General features: G+C 31.2%; 1 protein-coding gene across 1 annotated transcript in view; it reads left to right on the forward strand.

Moving 5' to 3' along the window:
- COL21A1 (collagen type XXI alpha 1 chain) overlaps nt 1–26,864 on the forward strand; it is a 246,431-nt gene that overhangs the window by 211,283 nt on the left and 8,284 nt on the right. The window contains 7 exon segments of the mRNA XM_074310626.1: nt 4,704–4,748; nt 5,835–5,888; nt 8,645–8,698; nt 11,604–11,657; nt 14,778–14,849; nt 21,198–21,233; nt 22,583–22,627. Coding sequence (XP_074166727.1) covers nt 4,704–4,748; nt 5,835–5,888; nt 8,645–8,698; nt 11,604–11,657; nt 14,778–14,849; nt 21,198–21,233; nt 22,583–22,627 — 360 coding nt within the window.

The following is a 26,864-nucleotide window of genomic DNA, read 5'->3' on the forward strand; positions in this document are numbered from 1 at the left end:
AATATGGGGAACCTATATTTTTGTAGGTAATCCTCCATTTCACTTAGGTTATTGAATTTATTGGCATAAAGTTGGGCAAAGTAACTTCTAGTTATTGCTCTAATTTCCTCTTCTTTGGTGGATAGTTCTCCTTTGTCGTTTTTGAGACTAACAATTTGATTTTCCTCTTTCCTTTTTCTAATCAAATTAATTAATGGTTTATCTATTTTGTTGGTTTTTTCATAAAACCAACTCTTATTTTTTTTATTAATTCAAGAGTTTTTTTCCTTTTTTTTTTTTTTTTTTTTTACCTTTTTAGGCTTCTCTTGAGTTCTATATTTGGAGGTCAGATTTTTTGTTTAGCTCTGGTCTTTTTATCAAAAATAAATGGAATTCATCAGTTTCATTGAATGTCCATCTTCTTCCATAAAAGAAAATGCTCTGTTTAATAGGGTAATTTATTCCTGGCTGCATTCCAAGTTCTTTTGCCTTTCAGAATATCAGATTCCAGGCCCTCTGATCATTTGAAGTGGAAGCTGCTAGGTTCTGAGTAATCCTTATTGTGGCTCCTCAGTTTTTGAATTGTTTCTTTCTGGCTGCTTATAATATTTTTCCTTGGTCCAATAATTCTGAAATTTAGCCACAATATTCCTTGGGATTTTAATTTTGGGATCTCTTTCAGGAAATGTTCAGTGAATTCTTTCAATCGTTATTTTACCTTCTGATTCTATGATAACTGGGCAGTTCTTTCTTGATGATTTCCTGAAAAATAGTGTCTAGGCTTTTTTTTTCATCATGTATTTCAGGGAGTCCAATAATCCTTAGATTGTTTCTGCTAGATCTGTTTTCCAGGTTGGTTGTTTTCCCAATTAGGTATTTTACATAGTTTTCTATTTTTTCATTTTTTTGGTTTTGCTTGACTCATTCTTATTGTCTCATTGAGTCATTCAATTTTTATTTGTTCAATTCTGAATTTTAGTGTGTTATTTTCTTCATTTACTTTTTTTAAACTTTTTTTTTATTTGTCCAATTAAATTTTTAAATGAGTTGTTTTGTTCCATGGATTTTTTTCCCCCATTTTACAAATTCTGTTTTTTAAAGAATTATTTTCTTTTTCTGTTTCACATATTCTTTTTTTCATGGAAATTGCTTTCTTTTTCCACTTTATCAAATCTATCTTTTAATGAGTTATATGCCTTTTCCAAACCTCTTACAAAGTTTTCATTTCCTTTCCCCATTTTTCTTCTAGCTCTCTTTTAAGATCCTTTTAAATTTCTTCTAGGAGGATCTTGTGTGATGGAGACTAGGTTATATCACCTTTTGGGGCTTCATCTGGAGATAATCTACCTTTAGTCTCCTTGGGGTTTGTTCAGTGATCAGAACTGAAATAATAATCAAATTATGATCATTTCATTTAAGTAGCATTGTTTATTTCAATATATTTTCATAAAGCTATTAGCAAATATCTAATAATACAAGAATCTCCAATTTAAATGCATGTTATGTGATTTAAAAGTGACAAAGTGTTTTTTTTTGTTGTTGTTGTTGGGGTGGGTGAGGTTGATATTTAAAAATATAGGTTATAGATGTAGTGGTGGAATGAATTATAGAGGCCACTAACTCTCTCATTTTATTTCATGAAGAAGATGAGGTTTATTAAAAAGACCTGCTCAGTAAGATGAACAGAGACAAAGTACTTTCCTTGTATTATACTGCCTTTTGAATAAGTTTTGCAATCCCTGCCTAAATGGTATCAATATTCTCTAACTAGGCTGCAAGATTAGAATTTTGAAAACATGTCATTGTAATTTAAATGTTTAAATAAATCAAAATTAATTAGTATAATTATAATATACTATATAATACATATTATTATATATCATATACAATATAATGAATGCTATGCTATTTTAAATTAAGCTAAAGAACTAGAGAGATTAAAAAAAACTCTTGTAAAATTCACACAAATTAACTGCAAACACTTATTTAGATGACTTTACCTATAAGAAGTAAATGATTTATTGTTTGTATAAAAATATTAACTTTCTTTTTTTTCTTTTCTTTATTTAGAACTTAAATATAAAATGGGAAAAGAAAAAAATTGCTATGTAAACAGCAGAACATGAGGATTCAGAATAAAAAGCAATAAATTACCATTTTAAGAAAGTCTATGTAATAAATACTTAACATTATCTTCAGAGTTTTCTATACTTTCTTTACTTTCTTGTAGGCTTTCTTTCATTATCTGCTATGCACTTTTTACTTTATTCTCTTCTTTCCTATCCCTTTCATCCCAAGAAGGTTACAATTAAATGTGTGTTCATATAAAATTATATATATACATACATATATATATATATACACACATATATACATATACACAAATATATATGTGTACATACATACCTGTATATTCATACACACATGTATATACTTACATACACATATATACATAAATACAAATACATACCATACACACAAACATATATACATAAATATGTATAATCATAATTAGATATAATTAGAGAGTCAGAGGTATATAAATAAAATCATATTATATTTATTTATCTTTCTTTGAAGGTGGATAACATCTTCTTTCTTAAGTCTTTCCATATTTTTCTAACTACCAACTCATGATTCCCTATACACAGCAATATTCTAACCTTGCATTGTCAAGATATTTTAAATAGTTAAAAAAATATTGATTGATAAAGTTGACATATAGTGCAATTTCCTTATTTTACTGTTTTGATAAATGCCATTAACTTTCCTTTTTTTCTTTCTATTTTTTTCTTGCTTTTTTGCTTACTTTCTTTTACAAGACAATTGAGGTTAAGTGACAGGGTCATATAGATTGTTAAATGTTAAGTGTGTGAGGCATAATTTGCATTTAGATCCTCCAGATTTCAGGCCCTGGATTCTATCCATTGTATCAATTAGCTGCCCCTTGTGCCATTAACTTTCAAATTGTACTTTGTTTAATGTGAAATTGACATTGACATAAATCTGTAAAAACTGTGAGTGTGCAAGTAAATGATATGAATTAGACTTTTATTAAAATAATAAAAGCTAAAATGATTATAGTTGCTTGAATTTATTAAAATTATTTTGACATCAGTATTTCTCAGTACAAATATAAAAATATAAAAAAACAATTTTGTGAAGCTAGCAACATGTAAATTGACTCTGATAGCATATGCAGTATTCTATAACTATAGTTTGCCCTTCCCTTGCAAAGAAAGGAGGAAGGTAGGTGCATTATTATAGTTTTTTCAAGTAGTTAGCTTAGTCATCATAATATCTGTGTTTGATTTTGCTCTTTTTATTATTCTTTCAAATCACATTGTTGTCATCATTGTGTATGTTATTTTTTCTGATTCTGATTACTTCATTTTATATCAATTCACACTAATCTTACATACCACCCTATATTCTTCATATACATCACTGAGTATTAACATTTTATCATATTCATGCATTGAAACTTAGTCATTCTCCAATCAATGGACATGTGTATTCTCCAGTGTTTTTTAAATATAAAAAAACAATATTATGAGTATTTTGGCATAGATTAAACATTTTATCTTTAACATACTGGGCTAATGCCTAACAGTGCATTCAAGGATATGGACATTTTAATCACTTTCTTCAAATAATTTCAAATTGTGAGCCAGTCACTAACCATTTATTAAAATTTACTATACAGTTGACTCTGTGGTAAGTGCTGAAGAAAAGGAAAGACAAAAGACAATAACTGACCCTAAATGGTATTAAATTTTTCAAGTATCTTTTCTTTTTTTTTAAATTTTTTTTATCTTTTTTTAAAACACATTACTTTATGAATCAAGTTGGGAGGGAAAAATCAGAATAAAAGGGAAAAACAATGGGAGAGTTTAAAACACAGAAAAAAAAAAGATTTACATTTAGTCTACTTAGTTCTTTGGATACAGATGGCATTTTCTGTCCAACATCTATTGGGATTACTTTAGATCATTGAACCACTGTGAAGAATCAAACCTCCCACAGATGATCATCATACATTCTTTCTGTTATTATGCACAATGTGTTCTTGGTTCTGCTTGTTTTGCTCAGCATCACTTCATGTAAATCTTTTCATGCCTTTCTAAAATCAACTTGTTCATCTTTATTTATTTATTCATTTCCTTTTCCTTCATATGCCACAAATTGTTCCCCATTCCTCAATTGATGACCATGTATTAATTTTTCAATTCTTTGATACCCCACAAAGAACTGCTATAAACATTTCATGTGGGTCCTTTTTTTGTCCTTCATGATTTTCTTGGGATACAGACCCAGTAATGACCACTGCTGGGTCATAGTTTTATAGCCCTTTGAACATAGTTTCAGATTGCTCTCCAGAATGGTTGGGTCATTTCACAACACCACTAATGCATTAATGTCCCAGTTTTTCTACATCCCCTCAACATTTATTATTGTCTTTTCCTGTCATCTTAGCCAATCTGAGAGGTATGAGATTATATCTCAGTATTGTTTTAATTTGCATTCCTCTAATCAATAGTGTTAAGTATCTTTTCTTTCAAAATAGAATTTTTCTAAATAGCAGACTTTTAAGAATCATGACATGAGGTAGAAATGTTGCTATTTCTGTTATATTTATGAAGTTGCTCATCATACCATCCTCCTACCATAATACTATATTGCTTAGAAAAGGTGATGCATTTTTTAAATGTTTGTTTTTTAAGGGAATACCTGGATTTCCTGGGAGCCAAGGGTTAATGGGACAAAAAGTAAGTATCGATTAGTTTTGAAATATCTTTTCTGTCTACTTAAAGAAATAGGGATTATTATATTTGTTGTATTTATATGATTATGTATATATGCACATGTTGTATATATGTGTATATATATGTATGTATGTATATATATATATATATATGTCCTACATAAAATTAAGTAGCTGCTATATCAAATACTTTGCCAACGTAATTGATAATTTTAGAATTTAACTTCAGATATCTCTAGGAAATATTTTAATATAGTTCTTTGCATATTTGTGTTTCCCCAACAATGCCTACCTCCATAATGAATGACTTCCCACTCCTGATTTCTTTCTTTCCCTTTTGCTAGAGTATTTTAGAACTTCATCCTTCTTTAATAAAAAGGGGAATGTTGATTTACCTTCATTTTCCTAATGAGAAACTAAAAGGAATGAAGCAATGAATGAAAAAGCCTTTATCAAGTCTTTACTATGTGCATAGTATGCTGCTACATGTTGAGACTATAGATACAAAAGACAATCCCATGTCTGGGGACATTAACTTATATACTATTAGCTTTACTCTAATTGGGAGAAAAAATACATAAAGGAGAATGTTGGTCAAGGATAGACATTTTGGTCTGAACAAATATGGACAGAATTAGTTCATAAAGGAATTCAAGACATAAACAAAAAAAAAAAAAGTTGATTGAGTCATTTTCCAAAACAGGGATATGGGTATGGGAAGAAAAAAGGTAGGGGATAAGGGTTCTGAAGCAGCAGTAAGGGGAATGGTGCTATTATGGTTGGGATGGCTAAACAGTCTGGAGTGAAGTCAAATATGACTATTTGATCCTGTTTGAAATAAATTTGGAAAGGCAGTCACCAACCAGGACAATTTGAGCCCTAAGGCAGAAATTCTTCCAAGATGGAAGTAAATGGAAGCTATCTAGGTCCAATTCACATTTCATCATTTCTTTCCTCTCCTTTTTATTGCTAGATGGATTACATTAAAAAAAAAATCCTCAAAATATAAAACAGAAAATATATCCTCAAAATAGAAAACTTAAGAAGTATTTTCATTAAAGTTTTTAATCTGATTTACGTTTAATTTTAGGGAGAAATTGGGCCTCCTGGACCACAAGGAAAGAAAGGAGCACCTGGGTTAAATGTATGTTGATATAATTTTAAAAAATAATTAATGTTCATTGTAAAAGCTATACTAGAAAACAATGGTTGTGGTAGGTAATTTAGGATAAAACAAATTATTTAGCTACTTGTTTAAAATATCTAATGTTACAGAAAAACATTTTGTAACAGACAAAATAAATCTAGCCTATGTCATATTTAACATAGAAACAAAACTGATTTGGAAATTTAGAAAATTTGACTTCTTTATTTCCCTCACTATATTATCCACCTCCATGTAGCTTTATTAATTCTGTCCCCTTATTGGACATAGTAATAATGAACTCTATCCTTTTGGGATTTGTGATGCATTGGATGTTTCTTGATATTGTGGAAATATATTAGGTGTCCCAAATGTCTTAGTACAGATTTAAGCTATGAAACTAAAAACTGCACTAACACTTTTGGGATACTGTACATAAACAGATTTTAGGTTTTATAACTAAAAGAGAGCATTAAGGTCAATCTTTCATTTTTTAAACTAAGCAAACTGAGGCCCAAAAAGATATAATGATATCTAAGTCATTTGAAGTGCCACAGCCACAGCCACAGCCAAGTTTTGAACCAAGACTATTTGACACGAAATCCCATAGCATATCCTCTATATCACAAAGTAGATAAAAGTATAAGAAAAAAAAAATAAAAGGAAAAATCCAACAAAATGATATCTTGGGGCACTGATTGAAGTAAGATTTTTTTTTTTTAAATGACCAGTTCTTCAAATGATGTTTTGAACCACAAGCAGATGAACTGTGTGGGGTTGGCATGTTTGCCATTGCCTTATTAGACTTGACTAAAGAGCTAGTTCACTGGTTGGAAGTATATTCTATCATCATGCAATATGCATGCATGTGAATTAGGAAAGAGTCTGCCAATGAATCGACATAATTACAGAATTTCAGTGATCTTCAGCTCTGGTTTTGACATTCCAATGTGATATTCTAATTATCCCAAAGGAAAAAAAAAATCAATTTTAGTTAACTTCAATTTAAAACATATAAACATACCCATTATGTTGCATTGTAGCATGGTAGGTGGAGGGGTGTTGGGAGAGAGAAAGGGATAGGAAAGAAGCAGATGATATTACAGTTTCAAGAAGGCTTTTTAGGACCAACTATTATGCTTGTTTCCAGAAAGAGTTAATAAAGAGTAGCTGCTAGAAAGCAGAAATGATGGGAAAAATTACTGTAACATTAATTTAAAAAGCAGCCCTTCTAGTCTCACCTTCATTACTAGCTAACAATGGTATTGAGCTGCTTCTCTTTGCAAACATTTCAAATCATCAATTGGTAAAATGAGGGGATTTGGATAAGTCTGTTTCCAAAATCCCTCGAAGCTTAAATGATCTGTGCTTGTGCTTGGTTTTGCCTGTGAAAAGTGTAGGCCAAGTAATTAATCTTAATCCAATTTTTACAGGTAAATTAGAAACAGGAATTCTCAGAATTCAATCAATTAATCAATAAACATTTATCAAGTGCCTACACTGGCACTTGTGCCTATCACTGGAATAAGCAAGCAACAGCTTTTTAAACAGAGGTTTCCAGAACAGCTTGTCCTGGCTAGCCAATCAAGAAGACTGAGTTTAGGCTAGCATTCCCAATTGCATGCTAATTTTTTTTTTCAAAAATTTCTTTTGGAAGCACCAAGGATGGAAAACACAAATGCATCTAAATGTTGAAATTAATGAAAATCACTTGGGACATATGACTCTGTAAAGATTCCTAAACTTATTGCTAAAAATGTTTGTTGATTTTAGTCTACAAATTCTTTTATCTATAATTTAGTATCTCATTAAAGTTATTAGTTTTGTATTTTGTAATGTATAAACTTTATTAAGTTAAAAATACATCAGATGTTCTATTTACTAGAAAATGGAAAGTTTTTGGTAGATTTCATTTATGAATAAATATCAAGAAATTTTTCCCAAAAATGTTAACCCAATTTTTTTAGTGTGTGTGTGTGTGTGTGTGTGTGTGTGTGTGTGTGTGTGTGTGTGTGTGTGCATGTAATAAAATAATATAGTGGATAGATCATCTTTGGGACCAAGAAAAACAGGGTTTGAGTCTACTTCACTTGTACTCTAGCCATCTCCTTCAGACTCCATATTATAGATTAGGGATGATGGACCTGCTAAAGCCAATTTAGTTTCCTCATCTAGGAATTCTCTAAATCATTGAAATCGCAGATCCAGTCTTTCTACTAAATATTCAATTTTGACTATTGTTTTTGGTTATTCCTAAAACTTTACCTGTATGAGATCAATTAATAGAATTTTATGTTCTACTATTGTTCTGACAATCTAAGGAACACCTCAATACACTTAGCTGTGATATATTGTGTTATTGTGGCAAAGAAACTATTCATGTCACTATTTTAAGTGATAGCTTTTATTTTAAATGACATGATTAATAGCATGGCTACTCTATTTCTTCTGAGAAACAACCTTATTCTTATCACTAAGAAGAGAAAGAGGGAAGAGTATGAAAACAACTCTTTATAATCTTCTCTACATTAAATTATGGTTTTCATTAACTATTTTATCAAGATGTAGAATTAGTCAATCTATTGTGACATCTATATCTAAAATGTGACTTTTAGAATCCTTTTTTTTGGAAATTACTTTTGAGGGTAGGAAAGGGTATGAAGTTACCTTCAAAATTTTCAATTGCAACTTTTCATTTTACCAAGCTTGAAACATTAAAAGTTGCTTTCTGGAGATTTCATTTTTAAAAATTACAGGGTTTAATGGGACAAGATGGATCACCTGGTCAGCCTGGAACACCTGGATTGAAGGTAAGCTAAAATTAGTTACAATGAAATCTTATGTATTCAAGCTCAATATTTTTATTATTTCTTTATAACCTACATCTTCCTAGATATTAATGGTTTCCATAGGTAATGTAAAGAGGTTTTTCTTTTTTTTTCCTTTTCTCCTCTCAACTCTCTTCTTTATTCATTTCTCTTCTCTTTCCTTCTCTTTTCTTAATGGAAAATCATTTATTGAGAGCTTGCAATATACCAGACACTATGCTAAGCACTAAGGATACAAGGAAATTAAACTGCAAAGTATTGCATACATGAATTTGAAGGGGGACGAGTTAAGTTTAAATTCAAAATTATGGATATCAATAATTGAGAATATGGTAGTACCCCTAATATAAATAGGAAAGCAAAGTGAGCAAGGGATATTCTTGGTGGGAGTGAAATAATAAGATTCAGTTTAAAATATGAAGATTGAGATTTCAGTAGGATATCTTGATGGACACAACCATTGTACAATCAATGGAGGACTGAAATTCAGGAGAGAATTTAAGAATGTGTTTGTGTATGTCTCCATGTACACACATATGCATACATGTGTGTATATATATATATACACATATTCATATTATACATACATGTAGTTATATTGTATTATTATGTGCAATGAAATAATCTAGTATATGTGCATATCATACACATATGCATGTATACACATGGATGGGGTCATTTATGTTGAAATAATAATTGAACTAATGGGAGGGAGTGAGGGCAAAGGGAGATGAGAAAAGAGTCCATGACAAAGCTTTGGAAAGTACTTATGTATGGATGAATTGTCAAGAGAAGTGATTGAAATGAGCATTGATACAGGAAGGATAAATATTCAAAAGATTTTGATGAAACATACATCTCATCATTGGACACAGATGTTATAGATTAAAAATATAGAAGGACACGTATATTTTCAGACATTGTCAATATGTGGATTTGCTTTGATGGACTTTATATATTTACATATAAATATATATATATATATATTAAAAGGGAGAGCTTCTCTTTTGTGAGTGAGGGGAGGTTGGGTAGATTAGTAGGTAATAATAGAAACAAAAACCATAAAAGAATATCAACCAAATATTTTAAAATGTATAGGACACAACAAAAAGGAAGTATAAAAATTAAAACAAACAATTAGGAGAATTGTTACATTATTACATTTTGGGTGTATCCATATAATTAACATACATGTTTGAATTTTTATCCATCATGGTTCAATCATGTGATCTAATACACAATTGAGGCATATAAATTGATACAGTGTAAAAATCCAGTGTGATAATATTGTCATCTAATCTGTTAATTTGTTTTGTTCTCTCTCAGCATATAATTATCCTATAGCAATTTTAGATTATGCCCATGGATCTCTTACCTGAGATAAAGGATCCCAGTAATTTATGAATTAGAATGGACTAGAGATATTTTGTTACAAATTATATTTTGGAAGCATAACAGCAAATACATTAGTATTTATTTGAAGAGACAATGTGGCATAGTAGGAAAAAGAGCTAGCTTCAAAGCCAGAAGACTTGGGTTCAAGTTTTACTCTAGATACATATCAGATTTTTGATCCTGGCCAAGTAATTTTATCTCTATGCTCTAAATCAGTGATAGCAAACTCAAATAGGAATGGATCCCTGATGCCCCATATTTACTTAAATAAAACACAAGTTAGCATTATTTGCAATGTATTATATTTTAAAATTATTTTGTTAAACATTTCTTAATTACATCTCAATCTATTTTTGTAGCACTTGGGAGTGTTGATAGTGGCTTGGAAGAGTTCCTCACCTGTGCTATAGACATCTCAATTAACTGCAGAGAAGGTGCTGATCTTCATTGGTAGGGGGAGTATTTCAGCTTCCAGAGAAGGCACTCTATCTCTATACATAACTGAAGATAATGTAATTCCATTATATTGAAAATTACTTTGATGTCATTCTGGAGGGGAGTCATTAGTGAAGTATCTCTTGAAAAACTTAGGTAGGTTTTGTTCTTTGAGATTTTATAGAAATTACTTGGAAGAAGCTGACAATGGCATAAATATTAACTTTTCAGGAAACACTGAACTGGGAGGAATAGATTATATTTTTGATAATAGAAGTAGGATCCATTAAGAGCTCAATAGCCTGGAATTGTGGAAAGTTAACAAGATAGAATTTCAGAGAAATAAGGGTATACATATGTACATGGGTTCAAATAATCAAAAAAGTTTAGAAAAGGTAAAAAATTACTTGAAAACAAATTATGTGAGAATTAATGACTTAACATGGCTAATGTAGGCTTGCACTGGCCTAAATTATATGCTTAGGAGCAATAAGAAGAATCAGCATATTAAATGACAGCAGTATCATACTGGGTTTTTATGTTATACAACAAATGTGTTTGAGGACATATGAATGAATAATGTGATATGTAATAATAAAAAGCTAATTCAGTTTGAGTTTGTACTAATGCAGCATCCTGAGAGAGAAGTAATAGTCCCAATGCAGTTTGCTCAGGTGAAGCAATATTTGTAGTATAATTTTTAGTTCTGAGTGAAGCATTTTAGGAATAGAGGTGTTGACAAACCATAGTTTTTGAAGAGAGAATCCAGAATGAGGAAAAATACAAAATGACCATATTCATAAGGTATAGAGAAACCAGTTCTAAGTAGTTTTGAAAATGTTGGAAATCATATCTTATTTTAAAGTGATTAAAAACTGTGTAGTCTCACAAATTGAATAACATTCAATTCTTTTTTTGTTTTCATGTTTTAAATTATTTCTAACAGATCTTCATAAGTTCCTTTATATATGACTTAGGTTTATTGCTTCAACCTCCAAAAAAACAAAAAACAAAAACAAAAACAAAAAAATAAACCTTTTTGATACTCTGTTAATAGGGAAATAGAGGTGAACCTGGAGTTCAAGGAATATCTGGACTTCCTGGAATCAAGGTAATTTTGCTTTTGGTTAATTAATTTGGAAATGCTTCAGAGTGAATCATAATACAAACACCATTTATGGAATTATTTAGTACAGCAATTATGAATACAAACAAAACAAATAACCATAACCAATATGGGGTTACTTTGCTTTTCTTTTGGACATTTACTATTATTTGCATAATGGTGAACATGATATTATTGACCCACCATCATCAGCGATTTACTTTTGAGTTAACTTACCAAATAATGTTGATAGTTGTTATTGTTGTTGTTGTTTTGTTTTTTTCTGGTCTACCCATAAGTCTCTTTCCATGCCACTGGAAACAAAGAGAAAAAAATGCACTTAGGATTCTACAGATCAGGCTCCAAACATTTATTATGTTATTACTATGTTCCAGGACCCTATAGCTAAAAGATACAGAAATCCTTATGATAGATCGATCACTATCCTCAAAGAAATCAGTCTTTAGAAATAATGACATTTCAGAATTAAATAATGAAAAATAAAATATGCTAAATTACTAAGAAAAATATAGAGTATAAGAAGGTTCAGAGGAAAGTGATTATCTTCCAGATTGGAGAACCAGGACTATATTCACAAAGGAAGTGAAAATTGAATATGGCAACATCTAATGGAATGAACAAATAATTGATCTGGAGTGAAAAGTTGTTGTTCAATTGTTTCTTAGTCATATCTGACTCTTTGTGAAGGAGATTTTTTTGGCAAAGATATTGGAGTAGTTTATCATTTCCTTTTCTAGCTCATTTTACAGATAAAGAGACTGAAGCATATATTTTTGAATTTGTATAAATCATTTAACCTCCTTCTATCTGTTTCCTCATTTGTACAATGAAGAAATAAAGCAGATGGTTTCTAAGTTATTTTTTAGTTCTGGTCTATGATATATATGAACAATAAACTTACATTGTCTCCAATGAGGGAAAAGTCTGAGCAGAACAAGGAAAGTGGGTGATGTTTTTAAGGAAATGTGTAGCATTTAAACTACAATAAAAATGTCAACAAGTCAACAATATATAATTACATAAATATTTACTATGACTGGAACACCATGCTAAGAATTAGGAATCCAAAAAAAAAAAAAAGGCAAAGGCAATCTTTCCTCTTGAGAAACTTATCTTTTGAGATACAAAGGTATAAAGTATATCAGAATGTCAACAGCTATAATTTCATGAATGAGGGTTCTTCCTTAAAAGAAACAGATAAATCTTTCAAAATATCTGCTGGCCTTCAAAAAGTTTTCCTGTATTCATAGCAAAAATGTTTTACTTTTCATTTATTTATTTTAAATATACATTGCTCTATGAATCGTATTGGGAGAGAAAATCAGAACAAAAGGAAAAAACCATGGAAGAGAAAAACCAAACAGAAAAAAAGAGAAATGAACATATCATGTGTTGATTTACATTCAATCTCCATGGTTCTTTTTCTGGATGCAGATGGCATTTCTATCCAAAGTCTATTGGGATTGCCTTGGATCACTAAATAAATGAGAAGAACCAAGTTTTTAAACTTGATCATCATGCAGTCTTGCTGTTATTATGTCCAATGTATTCCTGGTTCAACATCAATTCGTGTAAATCTTTCTAGGCCTAGTGTTTCCACTCTTTCTGTTATTGTTTGCTTACATTTTTGTTTTCCTTCTCAGATTTTTTTCTTTCTATCTGATTTTTCTTGTATAGCAAGATAACTACATATATTGGATTTAACATATACTTTAAGATATTTAAAATGTATTGGACTAACTGCCATCTAGGGGAGGGGGAAGGAGAAAGGGAAAAGTTGGAACAGAAGGTTTTACAGTGATCAATGTATATATAAATATGAGTTTAAAATGCTTCCTAAAAATGATAGAATACTTTAAATAATTGGAGGTTTATCAAGAGTTCATGGCTGTGCTCTGCTAATAAAAATGATGATAGTAAATTGCTTTAAATAATTAGAATAATACTAATCAAAGTACAAAGAGATTACTTCATAAAGCTACATAAAGTAATAATAAATATCATTTGGAAGAACCCAAATGATAGGCTGCCCACCTGTTGGGAAATGCTGAATACATTATGGTATATGAATATTATAATAGAATATTATTGATCTATGAGAAATGATGAGCATGTTGATTTCAGAAAAGCCTGGAAAGAACTGCATAAACTGATGCTGAATGAAGTGAGTAGAATTAGAGAACATTGTATAAAGCAAAAGCAAGATGATGTGATGCTCAATTGTGATGGACTTGGCTCTTTTCAACAATAAACTGATTCAAGGAAATTCCAATAGATTTGTGATGGAAAGAGCTATTTGCATCCAAAGAGAGAGCAATGGAGATTGAATATATTGTTGATTGTTTGCTTGTTTTATTTTCCTTGTGTTTTTTTTCTTTCATCTTTTGATCTAATTTTTCTTGTGCACTGTGACAAATATGGAAATATGTTTGGAAAAATTGCACATGTTTAACCTAGACTTCTTGCTGTCTGCAGGATGGGTTTAGAGGGAGGAAAAAGGGAGAAAAATTTTGAAACACAAAGTTTTACAAAGATGAATGCTGAAAACTATTTTTGGATGTATTTAAAAAATTATAAGTTATTTAAAAAGAAAAAATAAATCTTTCTAGGCCTTTCTAAAATCATCTTGTTCATCATTTTTTATAGAACAATAATATTCTATTACCTTCATATACCACAATTTGTTCATCCATTCCCAATCAATGGTCATCTCCTTATTTTCCAATTCTATAACATTTATAGCACAAATAAATAAACAAGCAACTACATGGTTAACAATATAATTTAATAATATAACACTTTAGGATTTTAGTAGAGAAAAACAAATTTAAACTGATAGTAATAAAGTAAGTAAATTAAACATTTATGATTAGTATGTATAAATAATTGAGATTAGGATTTAGGTTGACTAAGAGAAATAGATATGAGAAAATTACAATTCTAATTTCATTTGACTAGGTAATATATACAACATGGATCAGTCACTTTGAAAGACCTAATGTGAATGCCATTTTTCAAATATGAGTATTTTGAGGAAAGGCAGTGTTTGGACTGATTGCATCATAGTATATTAATGATATTTATGGAACCATTCTGTTTCCTAAGGGAGAACAAGGAATATCAGGTCCCCCAGGAGAACCAGGATATCCAGGCTTACCTGGTACACCAGGAAAAAAGGTATGTGTTTATCTTGATTTCTTTTTAGTAAACTCTTTTCATGAATCCTTTTAAAATGAATATAGTAATACCATTTGAACATATAATCATCATTTTTTTTTAGAATTTATTGTTTGCTTTGCTTTTTTTGACAAAGCATTTATTTTGTCTCCTTACACTCTCCCATAAAGATATAAGATAGAAAGGAAAGAGGGAAGGAAGGAGGGAGGGAAACTTCAATAACAAATAACAAAATCATGACAAGCATATTCTCTTATTGATCATGTCCAAAAGTATATATTTCTTTCTGTACCCAGAGTCCATGATACTTCCATCAATAAATAAGTAGCACACCTCCTTAAGGGCTCTCTGTAATTTAAGTTTGTTACTTCATTTGTCAGAGTTCTTAAGTTATTCAGTATTCTTGTTCTTTATAATGTCGCTGCCATTTTGTAAATTCTTCTCTTGGTTAAGCTCACTTCAATTTTTTTTCAGTTTCTTCTAAAACAGTTTAAAGAAACTTTGTTTTTTATTCTATAATTTTAAAAATTCCTTTGAAAACTGTCCATTATTTATAGTTTAAAAATAAATCTAAGGGGCAGATAGGTGGTATAGTGGTTAGAGCACCAGCCCTGAAGTCAGGACGACCTGAGTTCAAATGTGGCCTCAGACACTTAACAGCTCCTTGTTGTATGATCCTGGGGAAGTCACATAACCCCAATTACCTCATCAAGAATAAATGAATAAATAAGTAAACAAATAAATAAATCTATATCTATCCTTCTATCTTTAAGTAGTTCTTAATAAGTGTTCAGCAGTATGATACAATGCCTTAACAAGAATTCTCATGCATATTTCTATCAAATTATCTATTTATTTTTCCCAATAGTAATTTTTTTTCTAAATACATGTAAAGATAGCTTTCAACAGTCATTTCTGTAAGACTTTGTATTCCAAATTTTTCTCCTTCCCTTTCTTCTCCCGTCCCCAAGACAGCAACCAATCTGATATAGGTTAAATATGTCCAATCCTTCCATATTGGTCATATTGTACATGAAAAGGGAAAATATATGAGAAAGAAAAATGTAAACAAACAAAAAATTATGAAAACATTTTGCTTTGATCCACATTCAGTCTCCATAATTCTCTTTTGAATGTGGATGGCATTTTCTATCCCAAGTCTACTGTAATTTCCTTGAATCACCCTATTAATGAAAAGCCAAGTCCATCACAATTGATTATCATCACATAATCTTGCTCTTATTGTATACTATATTGTGTTGGTTCTATTCACTTTACTTGGCATCAGTTTATGTAAGTCTTTCCAGGCTTTTCTGAAATCAGCTTGCTCATTATTTCTTATTGAACAATAATATTCCATGAGACTTATATACTATGGCATATTCAACCATTTCCCAACGAATGGGCATCCATTCAATTTCCAGTTCCTTGCCAACAAAAAGAGCTGCTACAAACATTTTTATACATATGGGCCATTTTCTTCTTTTATGCTTTCTTTGGGATGCAGATCCAGTAGTGAGACTGCTGGTTCAAAGGGTATGTACAATTTTATAGCCCTTTGGGCATAGTTTCAAAATTCCAGAATGAAGACTCTACCATGAATGTACCGATAATGCATTAGTGTCCCCATTTTCCCATATATCCTCCAACATTTATCATTATTTGTAATATTTAATTTTAATGATTATTTATCTTGTTATTTTGAAATGTTATTTACATAAAGGTAGTTGTAAAAGTAAAGTAAAAGGTAGTTGCTTTGACCAAGTCTCTAAAGTACAGAGTAGAGGGATGATTAAAATTATATAGTTAACTCAAACAGTAAGAGTTATTAAAAAAAATTAATCTATGCCATGTCTACTCACATTGATGATCTTCACAGAAGTAGGAAAAACATTGTGCGTTATCAGATATGAAACCAATAAGTAAAGATTTTGTCTACTATAGTATTAAGTTATAAAGACATATCTTTCTTTACAAATTAGTAAGTTAATATTATGAATATAAATTTTCTTTGTATTCAGATGGCCTATTATTGAAGCTAATTTAGAATAAACTGAAGGTGAGATTATAGTATCAAGTTAAACAAGGGATATGAGTGGAGGAGGAATAAAAAATAAAACTATATTTTCTAAAAAATATGGATCACATATATGTTCCTTTATGGCTAGTGTCCTGGATGCACAGACCTTTTGCAGATACCTATGTATTTATCATCAAACTGATATATTTCACATGGTGTGTTTCCCTAAATTAATCATTTCAGTCCTCAGAGATTCATGTGGGATTCTCTGGAAAATATCCAGCCAGCTGGAGCTCTGAACCTCAAATGATTTTTTAATTTGAACTCTGAACTCCTATGTTGGGCCAAAATAATAGAGGGAAGGGGAGGGATAAAGACAGTCCAAATATCTGGTTCATCATATGTCCTATGAGCTTGGATAGAGTCTAATTTACATTTTAAAACATTTGAAATTAAGCCTTAATCTAAATCCTAAGGAAAAAGCTATTCCTGATGAATAGCAAATCAGCAACATTCATTATGTTCTAGTATGTGCCAGGTACTGTGCTAGATCCTGGGGATACAAAAACAAAACTGAAACCTTCTTTACTCTTGAGGAAATCAAGGGTTATAATTTCATATACACTTGGAAAAGAAACTAATCTATGGGATTCCATAACATTTTAAAAATATAATTTAGACTTTGGTGTGCTCACATTTACACACATATGTATTTTTTGATAGAATTTAAGCTCTTAAAGATTAGGAAGTGTTTCTTCTGTATATATTTCACTTTCCTTCCTCCCTTCCTTCCTCCCTTTCTTCTTCCCTTCCTCCCTTCCTTCCTTTCTTCTCTCCTTCCTTCCTTTTTTTCCTCCTTCCCTTCTGTGATTGCACACATTTCAGAGAAATACTTTAAAAAATATATATGTTGCAATTTGCAGCAATCCACAAATGCATAAATATTGCAATTAACTGTCTTTTATAAAAATTCTTTTACTGTAAAATCTTTTTAAAAAATATGTTAAAGTTTATTTTTTAAAATTAGAAAATGACAAATAAGAAACAAAAACAATCCAGAAAGATTTCTAAGTAAGTGAGAAAGTAATACAGGTAAGTACTTATACACATAACATACAAAAGGAGAAAGTAAAATAGAAAAAAAGGTGGGCAAATATTGAAAATTAGGAATGCGGAGATGGATCTAAAACAGAAATTGTCATAAATCAACAGCAACAGCAACTAAACAATGAAATCTACAGAGGGCTTGGATGAGTTGATTTTAATTTCATGACACATGTTATTTCTTAAGTGTGATTGTGTATTTCTGGCAAGCATTTTTCCTTGTTTTCTGAGGGCCAAAGAAAATTTTGGGAAAGGAACTTTACTTTTAGAAAGAGAGAGGGCAGAGGAGGGTCACATTTCTTTTCCTGATCTCATAAAGTTCTTAAAGAGACTTCTGGGGCAGGATCCCTCCAGGGATGATTAAAGGCTATCTGGTGTCAGTGGGGTTTGCTTGGCAGGACTTTCATATTCCTGCAGAAAGACTGATTGCATCTCATAGCAGCAGTGGAACTATTTAGATCACATTTATTAAAACTCAAAAATCATTATTAGCCTATTTTTGCCCAGAAGAGTTCTCACAGAATATTTTCCCTTTTACATACATTATATTTTTCTTTGCATAAGGTGCATAGACTTCACAGTATACCCACTGCACAGTATTGTATTTTTTTTAACTTTGGATTTAGAGATAGAAGACCAAAGTTAAAATCTCAGGTCTGCCTTTAAATACTTGTGTTACTTTGGTCAAATCCTTTCCCCTCTTTGAGTCTCAATCCTTTATAGGTAAAATTAAAGATTTTGACTCTATAAACTTTAGGATGCCTTCCAGATCTAAAATGACATGATTCTGAAATTAGAAATTGGCAGAATGTTAAGTAGGTTGGCGTGAGAATCAGAAGGACATTAGTCCAGTTCTACTTCTAAATAGCTACATGATCCTAAGCCTGAGTAAAACCTCCCTTAATTTCCTTTTCTATAAAATTATGTTTGGATTGATCATTGTAGATGTCTTTTGACTCTAACATTTTAGATTTGGAATTCAAGGGACCTCAGAAGTCATCTTAAAATGCCTAGGTAGTATTTTTATGTAATACTTCCAAAACTATTTATAAAATACTTCCTAATATTATTTCGTTTTTATTATCACAACAATCCTGGGAAATAGATGCTATTAGTACCCCCTTTTATAAATGAAGAAATTGGGACTTCTTAAGTCTAAATGATTTACCTGGTTACTAAATTTCTAAAGCAGGATTCAAATCCAAAATTCCTGACTGTTGGTCCAGCATTTTAGCCACTTCATTATCTACTTGTCTTCTTCTGCAGTAAAAATTTTCTAATTGTCTGATATTTTGTAAAGAGAATTCCTGATTAGGAGTACAATGGATGAGATGACTTCTTAGACCTCATCTAATTCTGTTATCCCAAATAAGTGTTTATTCATCTTGAAGACTTCAAACAGAACAAAATTCCCAACTTGCGAGGCAGCCCTTTTTGGGACAGCATTAAATTATTCAAGAGTTTTACCTCATATTGACCTGAAATCCTCAGTTCTCTGATGTCAATATTCTTTAATACTTCATGATCATAAATGGATATAGTCTTCATTGAAGCAGATTATAAATTCCCCTTCATGTAAGAGTCATTGTTGGTTGGTATAGCCTGAAATTTTACCTTTCAAAGGACCTATTGAAGATTCTTGTCTTAGCTAGCATACTCCTCAGATATAATATCCTTCACTAGATCCATCTTTGAATTCTTTCCAGTCTGATAGATCCTTCTGGAGCTTGTTTTTGATGATGAGGCCCTGAAAATTCAATGCCACTAGTGATAAGAAAAGCATCAGGGTAGAATATTAAGGGAAACAATATGAAATGCACTATTTTCCTAAAATACATATTAAATTAATTTTTCTATTAATGAAATTTTCCCTCCCCTTCATCAAACAAAAGAAAGAAAAGCATAACTTCTTACGAATATTCATATTGAGGTAAAACAGATGGCTGTGCTGGGCATGTCCAAAAGTGTGTCTTATTCAACACCACTATTCTCTCTTTAGAGATGTTTTATCTTAAGTATGCTGAAATTCTGGTTAGTCATTGAATAGATCAGAATTTTCAAGTCTTTCAAAGTTGTTTGTTTTTATAGTGTTATTGTTCTTGTTGCTTGCAGGTTTTGATATAAATTGTTCTTCTGTTTGTCTTCAATTCATTCACAACAGTTCATACAAGTCTTTTCCAGTTTCCCTAAAAGTGTCCTTTTCATTGTTTCTTACAGCACAATATTGGTCCATCACATTCACATATCACAAATATCATTTGTTCAACTATTAACAAATTGCAGGTCATCCCTTTAGCTTCTAGTTTTTTGTAATGATAAAGAGTTGCTATAATTTTCTAACATATGAGTTTTTTATCTTTTATTTCTTAGGTTTATCATATGAATATCACTAAAAAGAACACATGATTCTTTGATGAGAAAGCCATAATAGAGTAGTTAGCCCAGACTTGAATTCGTGCTTCACCTCTGACCCATGAAGGCTAAAACCCTGGAAAAGCCCCTTATCAACTCCTAGATAAATTTGAAGTCCATAAGATGCAAACAAAGTGCTCATTGACATTGGTGGAGGAAATCACCATCAATTAATTTCATCAATGGAATCATTGGAAAAATTGGAAAACAATTATTTTTCAAATATTTGAACATTTTATTCTCTGTGATTTACTAAAAAGCTTTCTCTTTAGACTTGGGGAAATATATTTATATATATAATTCCTATATGAGTGTATAAAAAATATTGTTTCTTGTGATATTTCATCTTGCAGATAGTTAGCACATTAGATGAAGCACAGGTTATTGAGCTAGGAAGACTTGAGTTCAAGTCCAGATTCAGGTACTTGCTAGCTGTATGACTCTGAATACTTCATATATTCACTATCTGCCTCAGATTCCTCCTCTGTGGAGTAAGGATCAAATTAGGTATTATCTGTAGGACACAGCACAGTGCCTGGCACAGAATAGGTACTTAATAGAAGTTTCTTGTACTTCCTTCAAGTTTAAGCAGATAAGTCCAAGTTTATAATGTTATCTACAAATTTTTACTTCTAAAGTAATTGTATACTTTATTTTGTAATTGTCATTATTAAGTCATTCTCAGGAATTATTTTTGGTCATTATATTCTTTAAAGACCAAAAAAAAAACCAAAACCCAAAACCAAACAAACCAAAAAACCCTTGCAGATTGATTATAATGAAAACTTAACTAATGTCTTAATATTTTACAGGGTGACAATGGAAACCCAGGTGAAAAAGGTCCTCAGGTATGTGGATTTCCACTTCTTTCATCCTTTAGATTAATAACTTTATTGGTGCCCATCTCTGCCTTTCTCTTTTCTAATTAACTCCTATGTTTACACTAATTCTTCCTGGTCTTCCCTTTCACATCCATGCCTTAGGTACTATTTTTTTTTTTGCTGAGGCAATTGGGGTTAAGTGACTTGCCCAGGGTCACATAGCTAAGAAGTGTTAAGTGTCTGAGACCAGATTTGAACTCAAGTCCTCCTGACTTCCGGATTGGTGCTCCATCCATTGATATGGGAATGTAACATCCTATTTGACTGAAAATAAATCTTTTATGGAGTGTAACCACCTGGATCAAAGATGCTTATATACAAATTGTATTACTTTTTTATTCAGTTATCTACATTTAAAAATATATTGGATCTTCAATCTAGTATCCTAATATCCACTATACAGACATTTTTAAAATTCTACATAAATTTTTAAAAACTAATTAAAATTTTTTTCTAACAGAGGTAGACAAATAAATAAAACAAATAAAACTTCTCCCCAAAATTATGCATAGGAAAAGGGGAAAACATTAAGATGTTCATAAGAGATGATAAGTATTTAAAAAATTAAAAACTGAAAAGATCTTCCTTGTTAGGTTGGAAATATCTAGAATTCCTGGTAAATTTTTATTATTCTTTCAGAACTTAAAAAATTTTAACTTTCAGAGTGTCTCCTAAAGACTTTTAAAATTTTTTATTGATGAATTTAAAATATTACCTTTTAAATGTAAATCTTTCGATTTTCTGCACTTTCCTGCTTCACCTGTGAATTATGGGATATGATCCTGTGAATGCATTTGGGACAAATTTTTCAGTGATTTAATAAATTCACAAAATACCTTCAGATAATCTCTAAGATAATAAGTTACAGAGAAGGTACCAAATCTGCTTTTGGCAAAGAGAGTTTCTTCTTTACAAACAAGAATTAAATCACAGTTCTAAGTTGTTAAAGTAAATTTATGATTTAATTTATAAGTTTAAAGCACTAATGTTTATTTGGCAACACAGATATGAATTGCTGTGCATCTAAATTGTCTAGGAATTCATATTTAGATAATTTCCTAATGTGCTTTATTTTTCTCCCTATGTTTTTATTTCCTACCTTTTCTGTATCATCTTTAGTTTAATCTTTATTTTTTATTCTGTTTATTTGTGAATTTTTCTATGGGTTTATCTTCTGGCACTTTACAAAACCGATACCTACAATTTTGATTCTGGTCATATAGCTTTTTGTGAAACGCTCAATTTAATATGTTATTAATTTATAGAATGTAAAATTAGCAACATATTTGTTAATAATGCATTATGTTCTTTTAAAGGGTCAAAAGGGAGAAAATGGAAGATTAGGGGATCCAGGACCACAGGTATTTTTTAAAAGAAACATAATAGAACTGAATATATAATTTTTCCTTTTAATAGGTATGTCAAACTAAAAATAAAGATTAACATCAGATATATTGATTTGTCTGAAACATGCGTAAAATTGTGGATACTAAATAGATGACATTCCAGTATGTTCTGTGTTTGTTTTCCTGGAGCAGGGAGTAATTCCTGCTGTGTGGGTTGTAGGTCTGTTGTAGGTTGTAAGTCTCATTGCTCTGCTTTCCCTTATATGTGATCTTGAAAGGAAAGAAACCACCCACATCTTGGAGTCATTTACTGAAGACAAAGATAACTCACTTGCCTACTGTGAATGGCAGCAGCTATGGAAAGGAAAGTTGAAAGGGACCATAATGGTCATCTAGTTCAACTCCTTTATTTTACAGATGAGAAAGTGAAAACTGAAGATACTTGTATAAAGTCATATGGACAGTGAATTACACAACTGGGGTGTTTCTTCCTATTTAGTACTCTTTCCTTCATGACATCCTGCCTCCCCAATATGGCACTCTTCAAATACGATCAAATGCTTTGCAAACCTTAAAGTTCTATATAAAGAATAACTAAAAGAATCTACATTAGATCCTGCTATACTGCATACATTTTGCTTGAAAGAAGCTCTAAATTTGAATTAGAAATTAGTGAAAATAGTTGCATTTTTTTTCCAGCCAAGTTTACAAACCGCTTAAAATCTACCCATGCTTCCCATAGGTCAGGAACATGCCAGCAAATGCTTAATAAGCACATCTTCAGGCAAAAATATGCACAATGCATTTTTATTTTAATCTGTATTATTAATGTTTTCTCTATCGCTTTCTTAAATCCAGACTTTCAAACTACAAGAAGCCAATTCCTTATTTGTAGCAGTTGCCAATATGCTTACTCTGAAAATTTAAAAATTGGTTTTATAATATGGATCAAATTGGCTTCAATATACATCTAGGTTAAGAACCACTGGGCTAATACTATATAGTGGCAACTGGTAGTTTAGCACAGTTCAGATTACTCAGGATAAGTATCAATATATCAGCTGTGACTGCTGTTCAGCAGTCTACTGTCTACTCCTTAAATATATCTTCCTTTCACCATATATCTTTCAATGAAAATAAGATGTCAAGTAAAAAAGTATTTATTAAATGTGTGCTGTGTACCAGACACTGTGTTAAGTGGTAGATATACAAAGAAAGTTAAAAAGCAGCTTGGGCTTTTAGAAAGCACAAAGTCTAATGAGGTAGATAACATGCAAATGAGCATGTATAAATAAATAAATGTGAGTGTGTGTGGGCCTTTATACAATCCAAATATATGTATATACATACATATGCATACATAAATGATACACATATAATATACACATGTAATAAATAGGAAATAATCACAACAGGATGGTGGTATTTATATTAAGGTGGACTTGAAAAGTCTTCTTGCAGAAAGTAGGAATTTAACTGGAGACCAAGGAACCCAAGAGGGAGAAATGAGGAGGGAGACAGTTGTAGAAGATTCTGCTTTTAAAAAGAAGAGATTGTGTTCTTGCAGGTTTTGGCTTCCTAAGATAAACTGTCCAAGATTTGTGAGAAAATGGCAATAAATTTCTTTCTGGGTCCCACTGCTTTTCTTTAGAGCCTAAACTTAAATGGTTCAGTTAGTTGTTAAGTTCCAATAGTATGTGGACCGGCTGGTATCCCTGGCTGGGGCGCGGGACAGTGGGTGGTAGGTCACTAGAGAGCAGAACAGCTGACTCTCCTCAGGAGCTGAATTCTTCTATACCTGTCAGTTTACCAAGTCCTCCACATATGGTTCTTTTTGGCTTTAATGATATTATATATCAAGTCCAAGTGAATGTTTTTCCTACAAATTCAGTATAAATCTCTCTTTTTAAAATGTATTCAAAGTTGACAGCTGTTTTCATTTCCCACTGCAATTTAGTTGTAATACTGTACATCAACCTTGTTTATCTGTTCTTCTAACTTAATCTTATGTGCTTTTTGACTACAGTAGGATAAAGCTTATCCTCAAGTTTCTTAGCCTGTAAACAAGTTTTCAAATTTTGCTGCAGAATAAGATGAAATATAGGAAAAAGGACACAGATACTTCACTCTACTGAATGTTTCTTACTGAGTTACTTTTTCCCTATAAATTTAATCCATTTACAAATTAATTTGTTTTATTTTTTAAATTTATGAGAACATAGTTTGTAGTCACTTATTTTTGTGCTTATAATAGCCACGACTATAGCCTGTTTCTCTCTCATTTCTTCTCTCCACTTCAATTTTTCACAATCAAAACATATTACAGAGAGTGATGTGATAGTGGATATAGAACTGGGTCTTGGAGATTGAAAGGTTTGGGTTCAAGTTCTCACCCTTGACATATACTGTTTTCTGAACCTGGGCAAGACCTTAACCTATCACTGCTAGATGAAATCACAGAGATTATGCTGATGTGCTTGAGAAGAGGTTGTTCTTCGAACCAATAAAAGCCAAATTACAGCTTTAAAAAAGAAAAAAAAAATCTGTTATTGAATGAAGCTGTCAAAATTAATTTTGATGCTATGTAAGAAATATTTAGAACTTTCTTTTTAATTATTATTTTATTTTCCCCAATTACATGTAAAAACAATTTTAACATTTATTTTTAAATTTTGAGTCCATATTCCCTTCTTTCCTCCCTCCTTATCCAATCCTCCTCATTAATAGGGCAAACAATTTAATATCGGTTATACATATGAAGTCATGCAGTATTTCACACTATTTCTTCAGTTTCTATTTTTTCATTCTATTATTTTTATTTTATTGTTCATTTCTCATATTTCTTATAAAATCATTAACTTCTATCTGCTCAATTATAATTTTTTAGGAATTATTTTCTTTAGTGAGTTTTTATACCTCCTTTTTAATTTGGCCAATTCTCTTAAAGGAATTATTCAGTGAATTTTTGTGCCTCTTTTTAAGGCATTCCTCTTTTCATTGGCTTTTTGTACCTCTTTTACTATTTGGCCTAGTCTGTGTTTTTGTGTTGTTATTTTCTTCAGTGTGTGTGTGTGTGTGTGTGTGTGTGTGTGTGTGTGTGTGTGTGTGTGTCTCCTTTATTGTGCTGCTGACTCTTTTTTCATGATTTTTTTTGTATCACTCATTTCTCTCCCCAATTTTCTCTCTACATCTCTTACTTGATTTTCAGATTCTTTTTGAGCTCCTCAATTGCTTGAGACTATTTCATTTTTTGGAAGCTTTGAATGTAGGAGCTTTGATTTTATTATCTTCTTATCTTCTGTGAGTAAATTTTGATCTTCCTTGTCACCATAATATTTTTCTATAGTCAGAAATTTTCTGTTGTATGCTCATTTTTTCAGCCTGTTTTTTTTTTTTTTTTACTTTTAACTCTTTGTTAAAGTAGGGCTGTGTTTCCAGGGTGGAAGATACACCATTCCAAGATTCAAGGGTTTTGGACAGTTGTTTTCAGAGATACTTCTAGGGACCTATAAGTTTTCAGTTCTTCCCAGCATCTAAGGAGAGGTGTTCTCTGGACCATGCTCTGATCTGAGTGTGACCATAACCATTCTTTTCTGTCCTGGATCTGTGAGAAAGGTCCCTGCACTACTGTGGCCATAAACTATGGTATGATAATGTTTTTCTTACTTAGGACTATTACCCAGAATTTTGACCCAGATCCTAATATGGAAAAAAGCAACAGAATACTCCTTCAATGTTAGCTGAGATCCCTATAATCTTCTTCTGACCAGTTGTTCCACCCTCTTAGCATCTGTGGACTGATAACTGTGGAAGCCGCTGCTCCAGCTGCTGCAGCTGCTGATTCAGTAGCTCCTAAGTCCTCTTCCTGGCTTGCAAGATTAGGGCTATGTTGATGTAACCTGTGCTAGACTGTGTTCCATTCTCACCCTAATGCAACAGACCTTTCTTGCTGACCTTTTGAGTTGTTTTTTGGATGAAAAATAATTTCCCACTATCTTTTTGTGGATCGTGATTCCCTAGGAATTGTTTTATGTTATTCAAAGAAGTTTGGGGGAGAGCTCAGGTAGTCACTGCCTTTTCTCCACCATCTTAGGTCCACCACAGAACTTTCTTTTTGTATTACAGCCTGAGTTTCTATAAGAATGCTTTGAGCATGCCCAGAGAAATTCAGGCTATAGTTCATTATAATGTGCTATCACACACCAATGTGCTACTTGAAAATTGAATTAAGCAATATTTATATATTTGTGAA

This window comes from Sminthopsis crassicaudata, chromosome 4 (genome assembly GCF_048593235.1).
Source record: "Sminthopsis crassicaudata isolate SCR6 chromosome 4, ASM4859323v1, whole genome shotgun sequence".
Taxonomy (NCBI): domain Eukaryota; kingdom Metazoa; phylum Chordata; class Mammalia; order Dasyuromorphia; family Dasyuridae; genus Sminthopsis; species Sminthopsis crassicaudata.